This window comes from Poecilia mexicana, unplaced genomic scaffold, assembly GCF_051168715.1.
Source record: "Poecilia mexicana isolate PSO_F unplaced genomic scaffold, ASM5116871v1 scaffold_17, whole genome shotgun sequence".
Taxonomy (NCBI): Eukaryota; Metazoa; Chordata; class Actinopteri; order Cyprinodontiformes; family Poeciliidae; genus Poecilia; species Poecilia mexicana.
This window is the reverse complement of record NW_028263386.1, coordinates 14947628-14961040: the sequence shown is the minus strand read 5'-3', so window position 1 is coordinate 14961040 and position 13413 is coordinate 14947628. Positions and strand designations below refer to the sequence as shown.

At 36.8% G+C, this 13413-nt stretch overlaps 2 protein-coding genes across 3 annotated transcripts in view; one reads left to right on the top strand and one right to left on the bottom strand.

Annotated features, from left to right (window-relative positions):
- Positions 1-415: 415 nt before the first annotated feature.
- Positions 416-10924, bottom strand: vps4b (vacuolar protein sorting 4 homolog B). Of its 2 annotated transcripts, XM_014990382.2 has the most exons (13): positions 10553-10924; positions 9097-9208; positions 8756-8856; positions 7114-7225; positions 6175-6325; positions 5968-6026; positions 5749-5868; positions 5485-5641; positions 5200-5348; positions 3292-3373; positions 2988-3207; positions 2759-2899; positions 416-1887 (listed from the first exon to the last, which is right to left on the bottom strand). In XM_014990382.2, the coding sequence occupies exons 1-13, from the start codon at positions 10571-10573 to the stop codon at positions 1786-1788; spliced, it is 1527 nt and encodes a 508-aa protein (XP_014845868.2). In that variant the 5' UTR covers positions 10574-10924; the 3' UTR covers positions 416-1785. The 2 variants fall into 2 exon arrangements, with proteins under 2 accessions (XP_014845868.2, XP_014845869.2); XM_014990383.2 differs by lacking the exons at positions 8756-8856; positions 9097-9208; positions 10553-10924 and adding an exon at positions 8130-8372.
- Positions 10925-11997: 1073 nt separating this feature from the next.
- LOC106919794 (laminin subunit alpha-3-like) overlaps positions 11998-13413 on the top strand; it is a 69872-nt gene continuing 68456 nt past the window's right edge. The window contains exons 1-2 of the mRNA XM_088014364.1: positions 11998-12779; positions 13199-13351. Coding sequence (XP_087870490.1) covers positions 12504-12779; positions 13199-13351 — 429 coding nt within the window. The 5' untranslated portion in view covers positions 11998-12503. The remainder of the gene's footprint in view (positions 12780-13198; positions 13352-13413) is intronic.

Sequence of the window (13413 nt, the reverse complement as noted above, 5' to 3'; positions counted from 1 at the left end):
ATTTCACATTAGTGTAAAATGAAGTAGTGGTGCACTGTATGCAGTTTTCTAGCCTATCACCGATATTTAAAGAAGCTGACATACGGATACAGTTTTTTTTTTGTCAGAAAATCTAATAAAGTCGTTGACATTAGTGGAGTAACTATTGAGTTGAGTGCAGAAATAACCTGATGGGAAGGTCCGTCAGTCAAGCCTCTCACAGAAGAACAAAAAGAGGACAGTGGCTGATTTTCAGAACTTTCTAAGGTTTCTCATGTATCAGCAGATTGCTGATCTCCTTAAAGTAAAGATATTGGTGCCGATTTATCTGTGCAATATCACAGCAGTGCTACTTTTTGTGAAGGAGTGCAAAATTTAGCTTTTAAATCTACAAATTTCACAAATTCCTTTTGCAGTGCATTAAATAAAAACACCATTTGGTATAGCTGTAACTTTTATTTACACTAAAGAAATGGGAAAGAAAACATTGGATGCATCAGTTACCTCTTCTCGCAAGAAAAGGCCCAAGAGTTGGTTACATAAATGTGTAGACATACACTGTAAAATAAGACATCCCCCTTAAAAAAAAAATTACAGGAGACAGTTTCCACATCTCAACAGCAACAGAGTACATTTGTATACAATCTCTAAAAGAGCATCGTTGAAATGCACATACATTGTACATTTCTTAGTTGTAGTGACAAAGCACTTGATATATATTAGAAGTATGACTTAATTTAGTAATAAACCAATAAAAAAACAGGCATTTTTTCTGAAAGGCACATGGTGCAAACTGCCATTTACGGCTATATGAAGTGTAAGCTCAAAAATGCAAGTCATTTCTGTTACGTACACAAGGTCCTCTTATCTGAGCCATCAATGTGCACCTTTCACCTCTCAATCTTGCTTAAACCAAATATATTTTATTCCAATATAAGGCCTAGAATTCTTTTAAGCTTTCAAAGATCATCAGCAAAGCCTTTTAGTATAAATGAATATGTACAGTTGTTTATAGAAAGAAAGCCTTACTGAGTTGTGAAATAATTCAAAGCTTTAGGTCCTTCAGGAATGGTGAAATAATGCTGGTTTACTCACAGTGATGATACTTTTTAAGGCCTGTGTTAATTTTAAATAATGAATGACTAAACATATTTACCTGCAACTAATTTCCTTCAAAACTGCATCAAAAAATTTATCTAGGCTTTTGCATCCAAGTCCATCTTAAAATTTTATAATCACAACCACTCTCAGACGAGGACGTTTCACTTCCAAAACCTAACGTATGAAGATGGCGTCTTTGATTTGGACTGTGCAAGGCTTACACATTGATCTACAGGATAGGGTACAAAACGTACGAATTACCTTATTAAAAGAGGGTTTATGAAAAACAATAATGGAGTCGGAAGTAGTCTGTAAAACCAAAACACAAATGCAAGTTCTAGTTTGAAGTACCCAACTTGCAATAAAGGTGTATGTCTTACAGGTTTCTCAAACACCTTTTAATATTCTGATTATAAATACTTTAGGGCTCTAGTACTTTCAACAAATTAAATTCCGAAGTTTCCAGTGGGGGCTCTTTTACGTTTAAGCAAGACAACTATATGTAGCAAGCTTTTGAGTTTCTTTGGACTGGAAATGAAATAATAATAATTTAAAAAAAAAATCTTCCACCCTTTTTAAGTGTGTACTTAGGTAACCCATGGGGCTTAGAGAATAAGGATGAGGCAGAGAGAGAGAAATAAGGGTCAAAGACAGTAAAGACACAGTCACACTTTCATTGCTTTGGTTTGGGTCTTTGGATCCGATCTAGCCTTCCTGTCCGAAGTCTTCTGTAAATTTTTTCAGTTTCTCCAAGTCCTGTTCGTTGACTGTTGGCTTTGTGTTGGACAGAGACCTCAGCATGTCAGGCTAAGAGGAGGAGGAAGAAAAAATGGTTCAAAATAAGTCCTTTTATTAGGAGTGTAGAGATTTATAAGTAGGACTTCATTTTTGATCATGAAGTGATCAAAACAGGGTATGTGTTCACATACCCTGTTAGACTGTTTTGAATGATCAACTTTGCAATATGAACTCGTCAGTATTTTTTTTTCAGCAAACGCAAAAGCACCTCCCTCTGTACGCGAGCAGTAAAGTACCTAAATTGCCCTGGTCTTGTTTTTTTTATTATAGGACTATATAAATACAGCAGCTGGTAAAGTAAATGCACATTTATAGAAATAGTTACATTTTAAACTATTTAAACCGCACTGAGATACCACAATAAACAACCCTCTGTATAAAAAATTAAACAACCCTTAAATTGTGTTTCCAAGTCTATGGAGATATCAGATTGTCTTTTTAAGGGAGAGTTGCACATCTATACTTGACACAACAACCAGACCGCCTCCAGCCAATACCAATTTCCAGTTTCTTTGTCATCTGACTTACCAATTCAGCATTCTACTGATACAAAACATAAAATATAAGGTGCTTAATGATAGTTTTGGTATCAGAAATTGAAGAATGACAATATTATCTCATTTATGCAAAGCAATCGTCTTTAACCTTAATGTGCTTTAAATTGAACTCAAAAAAGTGCAACCAGATCCATGCTGATGATTGTTATCTCTTCTTCTAATATTGGTCGACTTCTCTGCATTGATGCATTTTCCAAACGGGAAAACAACAACGCTGGACATGCTGACTGCTGCTCAAAGCAAATCCAAACAAACTGACAAATTCCAATCTAGATGACTGATTAGTGCATCTCCAATTAACACATTTGTAGTAGTTTTCTTACCATGGACACCACTGGTTCCATTAGCTTCTCTCCAGGGACCTCCATCCAGGTCATTTCAATTGCGTTGGGATCACCAGGAGAGCATGGAGTCAAAAGGTCATCAATGATAATGTTTGGATCAGTTCTGGATTGACCTCGTACCTTATATTAACAACAGAAAGATTGTGAACTTATTTTTAATGTGTTATGTAGTTGGATTAAACCTTACAGGAGCCTTATGAAGACATACCCGTTTGAAGTGGGTTGCTGACTGGACCTTTCGAACAGGCTGCATTAGAGCGTCTCTGACGATGATGCTGATGTCTGCTCCTGAGTAACCGTCTGTCTTCTTCCCCAGAGCTGCAAAGTCTGATTCAGTGAGACTGTTGGGGGTCGAGCCCAGATTGAGTTTGAACATGAAGGAGCGGGCGTGCTCCTCAGGCAGCGGTATGTAGATCCTCTTCTCAAATCTGAAAGTATTTATTTATTTGCGCTGAGAATAGGATGATGACAACTGGATATTACATAACTTTGAAACATCTCGCAACATTTACCGTCTTCTAATGGCAGAGTCTAGAGTCCAGGGGATGTTTGTGGCTCCCAGCACTAGCACTCCCTCATTATCATTACCCACACCTGTAAGGCAGACAAAGACTTCAATAAAGCAGATCAAAGCCACATACAACTTCCCTGCTGATGTCTTCCGATCTATTTTCCAGATGCAATCACCCCTCATACTTTGCAGGCGGACGCCACTCCCGCGTTTGCAGTTCTCAATTTTCCGTATGTCCTCTTACTTCCAAATGTACCAATCCTCATTATGACCAGACACTCGAATTTTAGTTTCATCAGATCACAGAACATGTTTCCAAAACTGAAGCTCTTTGCAAACTGTAATTAGGCGTTTTATGCTGCTCATGAGAAATAACTTCTTCCTCCTCAAGTGGCCCTTCAGCTCAAGTCCATATGGGACTAGTTTAACTTTGGATAATGACAATCTCTTCAACAATCTGAGTGTTTTGCTTTTGTTCTGGGGTTGATGCACACCAAAACAGCCATTTCTGGTGCACAGAACTTCGTTCCTGAAGAAGGGCAATCATTGGACCAACACATATGGTATATACTGGAACATAATGATTTGCACATACATGCCTGTGAACTTGGCACCTTCAGGGATCTTGAAAAACTGTACTCAAAGATGACAGACTTGGGGAGGTCAACAATTCTCTTCCTGATATTAATGCGATTATTTTTGGACTTCTCTTTCATCAGAGCAGGAAGATTTATCATAAAATCCATCTACAGGAATGCTTCCATTTAATTAAATTGTTTTGAACTAACCAATTAATCAAAATCTTATAGAGCCATCACATCACCATCTGGGCTTTCCAAGGTTATTTAAAGGCAGAGTTATCTTAAAGATAATAACTTTGAAGAAAATAAAAATATCTGGGAAAAAAACAACTTTATATTAAGCAAAAAAAATTATTAGCTTGATGACAGCATAAATAATAAGCTAAAACAAAAAATATTTTGGCTTATTTATTATTCAGGTTATCTTATTCTACAATGCCTGGTTTCTCCCACATTTAGGAATTTATTGCAATTTCAGTGTTAGTTCTGGAGCTTAAAAGAGCTCCAGCTGTTTTATTTAAAACTGAAGCTTTAAATAAAACAGATTAGAAACTTGTTAAACAAAGTAGTTTCCATATTCAAAAGAACCAAGTCATTATTTTAAAACGTCTTTTAATTTTACATTGTAATTAAATTTTGAACAATGTTTAAATTATTGGAACTTGCTTAGACTATAGACTTTTAAAAGTTTGGCCATCACACCCCATTTTTAAAATAAAAACCAGGAATAAACAACAAACCAGGGAGACATTTTATATCAAAACAACAAATAGGACCTTCAATATTGTTTCAGAATTTAAAGACATTTCTTATTTGGCAAGTAACTCCTAATTTTTTTTGTTTTTGTCTTAACCATATACCTGTAAACTCATGTTTAGAATTAAGATAAAACTTGCCAGCCTACAGTCATTTCACAAAAATAGCTGTCACAGATTTCAGCAGCTCATTCATCCAGAAAGGGAGAGAGCGAAATTCTTACTTCCCCTTTTTCCTTTTCACTGCTTTTGCTGGTTACATTAGCAAGGACACGTGTCTTTAGCACAAAAGGAGAAAAAAAATAAAACGAGGCTGCTTTGCATAACTTCCTTGAAACTTGTAGCATGAACGGAAATGAAAAAGCAAATGCTTAAAATCTTTTGAAAGAAAAATAGATGAAGCATTCTTTTCATAGTGACCAGATTAACTCGAGACACTCTTCGTCATATATAATTATGTAACAAATGCATATTACGTAATGTTAAAAAATCTGAGTTTACAATTATATCACACTGACAAATACTCATCATAATCTCTGTTTATTAATCATTGCAGTGACTGTTTACACTCACCCTGCATTTGAACCAGGAACTCTGTTTTAATTCGGCGAGCAGCTTCACTCTCGTTTTCACTCCTAGAACCGCACAACGAGTCAATCTCATCAATAAAGATGATTGAAGGCTTATTCTCCCTCGCAAGGCTGAAAAGATTCTTGACCAGCCTGCAAAGTGAAACGGGGTGTTTTAGACACTTAAACAGCAACTTCTTTAAGGCAATTTCTAGATTACCCTATTTGTTATAATTTGTCAGAGAAATGAATCCTTTTTACTTTATGAGTTACTATGTCTACAACTCACTTTTCACTCTCTCCCAGCCATTTGGAGACAAGATCCGATGAAGAGATTGAGAAGAAGGTTGAGTTGTTCGCCTCTGTTGCCACAGCCTTAGCTAGGTACGACTTTCCTGTACCAGGAGGCCCAAAGAGCAAGATCCCCCTCCATGGCGTTCTCTTTCCTGACAGTTACATAAAGAACTAATTAAGACTACAAATTACTATAATGAAATCATTAATTATTCAACAGACAACTAATGAGACAAACATCTTTTCAAATAACGTATACCTGTGAAAAGGTGGGGGAATTTGATTGGAAGAATAACAGCCTCTTTTAAAGCCTCCTTGGCTCCCTCTAAACCAGCAACATCATCCCATTTGATGTTAGGCTTCTCCATAACGATTGCACCTGTAAAGTAATTGTATAAAATTATTACCAGAAAGTATAAACAGAATGTTTGTCCAGAAACAAAATATTTATTTTTTTATTTTTTGGTTCAAAACAAACCTGAGAGTTGATTTTGGAATTTCTTTTTCTCTGGATCATCCCCCTCATCACTTTCATTCCTGGGCACAACAGCATAAGTATTATAAATCCAAGTTAGCTTTGATCACATTTTTATATTCATGAATGGAAACTGTCTTCTCCAAAAATTTACATGAATAGCACAACAGAAGACATACAGAGAGGCATAGATTACACCCATTAACACACCCTTTGTCATTGGACTGCGACTCTTTGACAGGCTTAGCAGGAGGAGCTTTGTCTTTCTTCTTCAGATACTCCTTCAGCTTCTCTGCTCTGTCCAGGTACTCTGCACACTTGGCCCGGATGCTCTGTTTTGCTTTGTCTCCTTGGGCCTCATCTGTCAGAGGTTCACAGAAAAGATAGGAAAATAAAGAAGTTCAGACTTTGGTATGACACAAGAAAAAAAATATATTTTTCTTAGTGTCTGAAAAAATAATAATATTTTGGCTGGGTATGACCAATTCATACCTATATTTAATATACCAACATATTACCATTTCCTTCTTTTATACTCCAGTATTATATATGTTTACTTGAGCCACTGCCCATCATAACGCTTAATGAAATTCTGTATAATTTCCCTAAGAATTTAATATTAATTCTGATCCCTTTTGGGCCAGTCAGTTCTTATAGAATTGGAGATATTATAACCTAAGATCAAATGTAGCTATTACACATGTGGTCAAATAACCACATTTTCTTTGCGAAAACTATGTGAAGATTCTAGATAATTACTGTTAATGCAGTAACAAAATGTCAGTTTGGTGTGGGAGCCTGGAACCTGCATCTCCTAAGACTAGTATTTCATAGCACATAATATTTGACAAAAATTATATAGCAACAAGCTGATACAGGTAATATAAAAAGAGGAGTTAATTTATCTTCATTTTCCATAAATACTGTAATTAGTCTCATCACAGTCAAGATGTATTCCACTTCTATTTTTTGTTCTGCAACCCAGATTTTTATATTAAAGCCGAAAGGACTTATTTTTATACTAAACTATCTATTGTCCAATATAAAATACACAATTTTCCAGAACACTGGCAGCTAAAATAGCTAATTGTCAAGCGGTGACTCCTGACCTGCTAAGCAGTTACTAATTTTGTTAACATGTTCTCTCACATTTTACCACATGAAGAAAGTACTGAACAGCAGCCTGATAGAGACGCAGTGCCTCCTCAAAGTTCTGAGCTTTATCCTCCTGAGCTGCCTTGCTGGCGAGATCAATCGCTTTCTGAAATAACAGAGAGAGAACAAAACAATTTTAATTATAACAGCACCTGATGTTAAAAGAAAAACATAGCAGCAGATTTATTAAACTAACATAAAATATGTATATTATAACCTCATATATATATACATATATACATACATATATATAAAATAGCTTTAAATTAAGCAGAAATTAACATGATACTAAAAAGGATTTAAACATGACTTGACTTATTGTGTAGGTAAACTTTATAAACACACTGCCATAATCTCCTTAGATCAGATTTACGTCTATAGCTGTCTTATTAGGCAACATCACACATATAATAGGGTCCTGTGACAAACTTTCAAAGTTGTTGTTTTATTTCCTTGTCGTTGCTAAACAGAAAAAAAAATTAACTACACACACACATATATTACACGTATGTTGGCCATAAGGGAAATATATATACATATATAACTTTCTTTATCGAAATTAAAATGATCCAGTATGTTCTCCGATCAAACGCATGTATTATGAGGCCACATAAAACCTGTTAGCTTGTCAAGATAACCTCATTAGCTTCCTTTAGAGTTAGTAAAAGCTCAACAACCGCATTAAAACAGACTTCAGTTCCAGAAACGTCGCAGCAAACACATAAAAATGATGTCAGCCACAGCTGGTCACTTTATTCATCACAAATTAACCACCGACCTGTCAGCTAATTTAGCTAGCAATGCTAATTAGCCTCTATTGTTACAAGCGTTACACACTTTGAACATATTTAAAAGGAACAATATCTTGCAAAAAGTTAAAATATCACCTCACATTTCTGGATTACAATACTATTAACAGTTTAAGTAGAGGTATTTAGGCTTAAAAAACTTTTTTTCGAAAGGTTGCCGGAGCGCTTTAGCGAAGCTCAAGGGTTGGTCGCAACACTTACCTGTAAATTATTGTTGGCCATAAGGGCTAAATCACTGGCTCAATACCCCACAAAAACGCCACAACAGTGAGGAAAAAAATATTTTAAACACTCTACGTCAAATTTCAGCCGCACATGTAAACTGCCAGCTCGATAATCGAGGTTTAGAGCCGAATTGTTTTCGTTTGTCAGATCGCCTGGAGTCAGATCAGGGAAGCTACTTCCGCATTGAAAAGTCGATGTTCGCGTGCACGGAATGTGATGACGTCAAGACGTCGCTCCAACAACGCCCTTTCCTTTTTGAGAGGAAAACAAAACAATCTCATTTTATTTTACAACAGCAGATTGAAGAGAAGTGATCATTTCCGAACATTCCTCTCCAAAAATACAAGTATTTACTTTCTAGAGGTAGTTAGGTGAAATTCTAAACCAAACAAGAATCTATTCTGTTTTCTTCTAATTTTTATTAGCTGGAGTGAAACACTAAACGTGGAGCTCTGAGACAGGAGGTGTACAGGTTAATGTTCTTACCTCATGCTAGGTAAATTTAACAATACTCATTCCTCCTATCACCAATACAAAACATAGTTTGTACTTTTTCATTGCAGACAATAATGTCTAAATGAAATTAAATGCAATTTAATGACCTCTTTATTCTCTAGATACTCTTGTAAGTGTTCCACTCTGTCCAGATACTGTTTACATGTATCTCTAATCTTCTGGTTGCCATCTTTCCCTTGAGGTTCTCCTGAAAAGAGCAAACAAAATTCAAATAAGCATCACAAAAAGAGAACACTTGTCATGGAATATCTTTTGTTGTATTGTTACCTACTGTAAGAAAATAAAATTATAGTTTGTAGAATCAGACAAAAAAAGCATCAATCAATCAGTGGGATTAACGAATTAAGGATGATCTACATAGTATGCCAGTAATATAGTAATGTTTTTGTGACATCAGTTATGTCTGCATCCCACCATTTCAACGCACGTTTCAAAATGTGAAGAAAATACTTGACAGCGTGCTGGTAGGATCGAATGGCCTCCTCATAGTTTCCAGCAAGGTCTTCCTGTGAAGCTTTCTGTGCTACAGCAATAGCTTTCTGAAAGAGTAAGAGATTAATCACACTATATTTTGTTAATGTAAAAGCTGCAATTTCTTTCAGTCATGATAAATCTTTTAGCTTATCGTTTTGGAGTTGTCACTGTAGATTTTGTTTCTCCTTTTCACCTTATTTATCTTCTGTCTCACTAACCCTCTATATATCATAGGAGTGCACTGATTGAGTTAGTTGTTAAAAATGTAGTATTATTAAAATGAGCAGGTCAGACTTTTTAAAAGTTAATACAAAACAATTTCCGTTAGAACACAACGGCCACAGTGATTTGTGGTGGCGGCACTATCATGTATGGATGATTTTCATCAGCCAGAACAATGGAATGATAAAAAGATTTCCCGGCCTATTCATGGAATAGTTTAGATCAAAAGATGAAATTGGCAATGATATGAATGTTTACCACTGATTTACTGCAACTACACAACATGTTCGCACACTCAAAAAACTAAAATAACCATTGGGTTTATTACCTTTTATTACCTTCAGTTTTTTAAATATGTATGTCACAACTTAATCTACCATAATCTGAGTTTTGTACAATATATATCAGAGTGGTGTTTGTGTTTGCTACGCTTGGAGTGCAGTGTCGTGCAATCACAGCCTTGCAATCTACTGCTACAATGAATTTTCAAATAATATTTATTATTACTTTTAAATTAACTGCAATAATGTGTAAATTAACTTTAATGTCCATATTGCCCACTATAGGTTAGAATAAGCCAATTGGAAACCAGTCCTTCATTTAATTGGGAATCTGTTACAAGACTTTAAAAAAAATGGTGTTTACATATTATGAATCCATGCTGACTGAACTTGAGCTTTGAGCAAAGAAAATTTGAGAAAACAAACTAACAAGCAAAGCTGGTTTGCAGTGGGAATGACTTTATGTATTAATGCCAAGAAATATTTCTAAATATGCCTCTGACTAAACAGCGTTGACTAGTTGAACAGTGTGGAGAAATAAGCACAAGGAAGAATGTAGGTCACAACTAGCTTCGGAGCGATACAGAGATTTGCTGTGTAAAATATATAGACACGAGTAAACGTGTTGCCATTATAAAACACTGTCCGAGTACATCGAAGTAGCTGTCTCAGATCCCATATCCTAATCTATCAGCCTGATGTAAAGTAAAAAAAAAAAAAAAAAAATTTGTTCTGTCAGGAAACTGCAGTGGAGCAGGAACATGGCATGAAAAAAATACAACTACAGCTATACATTAGCACAACAGTGAACAATAGTTGGATTTTATATTCTGTCAACCACGCAGACGTCAACATGAAACCAGGAAGCTGTCCCGGACCAATCGTTCAGAAAGTTATCCATCCTACCTGGAGATTTGTTGGCTCCATGTGGAGTGGACCATTTAAGTAGAACAGATTGATAAACTAATCCCAGCAACTCTTCCTTGATGGCTGAACAGTTCCTGTTTGCTTATCGCTGCCCCATCGCTGACATAATGCGTTCAGTCTGGTCGTCCCGTAAGAAGAATGGTAGAAATGCTTGGACCCGAGAACACTCCTGTCAATGAGTCACACTGTGAAACTCATTTGTTGTAGATCTGCAAGTTCTAAACGAAAGTTGCTAGGTTTCTATTAAAGTCCCAACATATTTTAAAGTTGCTTCCACGTATTCATTTTGACAAATAGCAGAAAAAGTGTCATTTGTTTTGTTTTCTTACGTGAACAAAAACTCTTTTTACTGTGACCTAAATACATTGCGACAAAGGACGAACTGAAACCAAGTTCTAAACTTGAGACAATGTAATGACAAGCTACTCCACTAGAGGACGCCTTCATATAACTTTGGTATGATATGCGTCACACGTCTGCCTGTTTTCTCTCTCTACTAAATCACCGTTTCTACAATCTGTTTCGAACTGCAAAATGTAAAATGAATAAGTGAGACCAAAACAAATATTATCATAGAGATGTGTTTTAAATGTCACACTCTAAAAGCGGTGACCAGCAGGACTATTTTCAAATGTATTATTTATATAGTTAAATCTGTCTGGTCCACACCTTATATACATTCAAGGCTGGCATGAATGACTATAGTAGATTTTTAAAGAACAGTTGTCAGTTCGCCTCTGGCTCAGAGACTAACGTTGGACCCCGCTAATATTTCCATAAATTTATCTGCCAAGTTAGAAGCTTCATGGCTTCAGCCATCAGCTAAACTCTAGATTGCTCTTTTTGATGCAGAGCAAACTTTTATCTACAAGCGGTATGGTCAACAGCAATGAGATCAGGGACATATCATAAGCATAGTGTTAGTTCACTTGATATGCTTGGGATAATTCACACTTTGGAACACCCAATATTGTCCAATTTCAACTGTCTAGCTGTTCAGTAGTGTTAAGTGAACCACTTATAGGTGGTCCTCCTTGTTTCAATCTCATCCACTTTGATGACGTGATGTTACCCTGGCAACAACAGAATGATGCTGCCACCACCATGGTGGACAGTTAGTCCAATGTATAGGGTTTGAAAACCCGTATCACTCTTTCAATTTTGGAACAAGTAGTCCTTTCTTGTTCTGCATTATCTCAGGTCATATTATTATTCAAAATTGTTTCATCTATCTATCTATCTATCTATCTATCTATCTATCTATCTATCTATCTATCTATCTATCTATCTATCTATCTATCTATCTATCTATCTATCTATCTATCTATCTATCTATCTATCTATCTATCTATCTATCTATCTATCTATCTATCTATCTATCTATCTATCTATCTATCTATCTATCTATCTATCGACATTAATTCCGATGATAAAATAAACTTCTGAGCTGAAGTGCTGCCTTATAATCTACAACCAGCAGGCAAGCGTATGCACAAGTGAAGGTAAGCTTGTTATTCAGGAGCCATAAGAAAACAGAAACACGTGTCTCTGGTGAGGGAGTGAAGGCAGTGCTAATTGTGCCGACAGACCTTTGGCCCCAGCTCGCTCACGGCGCACTGAGGAGTTCAGCTCGCAGAGCCTGACACCTGAGAGCTCTGCCGCAGCGACACGCTTCACTTTATTTCGGAACAAGGAAAACTCGCCTCGCTTCTTTTGCGGATATGCGCCGGAAAAGAGGGCACACCTCCAGGAGTGGGACATAAACTTCAGGCATTGTCAGACTCTAAAATTAGCGAAGGTGCAGATCCACTGAAATATCTTCTCGAGTAAAAAAAAAAAAAAAAAGGAATACATTTCATGGACAGCTCCAGATGACGAGAGCTCCTCCACTCAGGCGGCGGGTTGGGCTCAGCATCTACAAGGATCTCTGATGGAGAACGCTCCGCGGCGGAGGATAGGAGCTCATCTCCGGGCTGTGCTGCTCTTGACCTTTTGGACAACGCTTCTCAGGGACGCGGACGGCCAAGAGACTTTCAATGACTTGACGGGGTTCAGTTTGAATCCGCCGTACTTCAACCTCGCAGAGGGCTCCAGAATATCTGCAACAGCAACCTGCGGCCAGGATGAAACTGGCGCACCGAGAGTTGATTTGTTCTGTAAGCTTGTCGGAGGACCAACTCTGGGTCTCCCTACTCAAAATATACAGGTAAGGGAATAAAATAACTCTATATATCTATGTGTTGTGTTTGTTTTTGTCAAATTACACAAACAAATAAACACATTAATATTACGATTATTATTATTATTATTATTATTATTATTATTATTATTATTGCTCAATTCAAATTGTAAAGACAAGCATGGCAGCCTTTATTACACCCCAGGGAGCATTTGCAGCTTTTCCTTGCCCTGACTAACTTGTACAACTGCCAGAAATACTTTTACACTATAGTTTCCCACATTTCCTAGAGGAAGTCTCTTTCAGCAGATCTTCAGAGTTCTCACAGGAATTCCACTCTTAGGAATTCCTGATCCACATGATTAATACTCTCCACCTCATTTGTGAGGTTGATGTGTTGTTGGCTTTTCCTGGCCCTTAAGTGACAAAAAAAAATGTGTTCTCAGGGTCAGTTTTGTGACTACTGCAACTCTTTGGATCCAAACAAAGCCCACCCGGTGACCAATGCAATTGATGGGACAGAGCGGTGGTGGCAGAGCCCGCCTCTCTCCAGGGGAATGGTCTACAATGAAATAAATGTTACCCTGGACCTTGGGCAGGTAAGATTATCATGTGCACAAACATTTGTTTTTTTAGCTGTGTCCTGCTGTGTGTGGATAAT

What these genes read in the sequence shown, in the direction of transcription:
- vps4b (XM_014990382.2), bottom strand. Translation starts at nt 10,573, where the DNA reads ATGGAGCCAACAAATCTCCAG. An exon ending in GTTCCTGGTTCAAATGCAGG is followed by an intron (nt 3,374 to 5,199) that starts GTGAGTGTAAAC and finishes TCTGCCTTACAG; the next exon opens with GTGTGGGTAATGATAATGAG. An exon ending in TGGAACCAGTGGTGTCCATG is followed by an intron (nt 1,888 to 2,758) that starts GTAAGAAAACTA and finishes TCCTCCTCTTAG; the next exon opens with CCTGACATGCTGAGGTCTCT.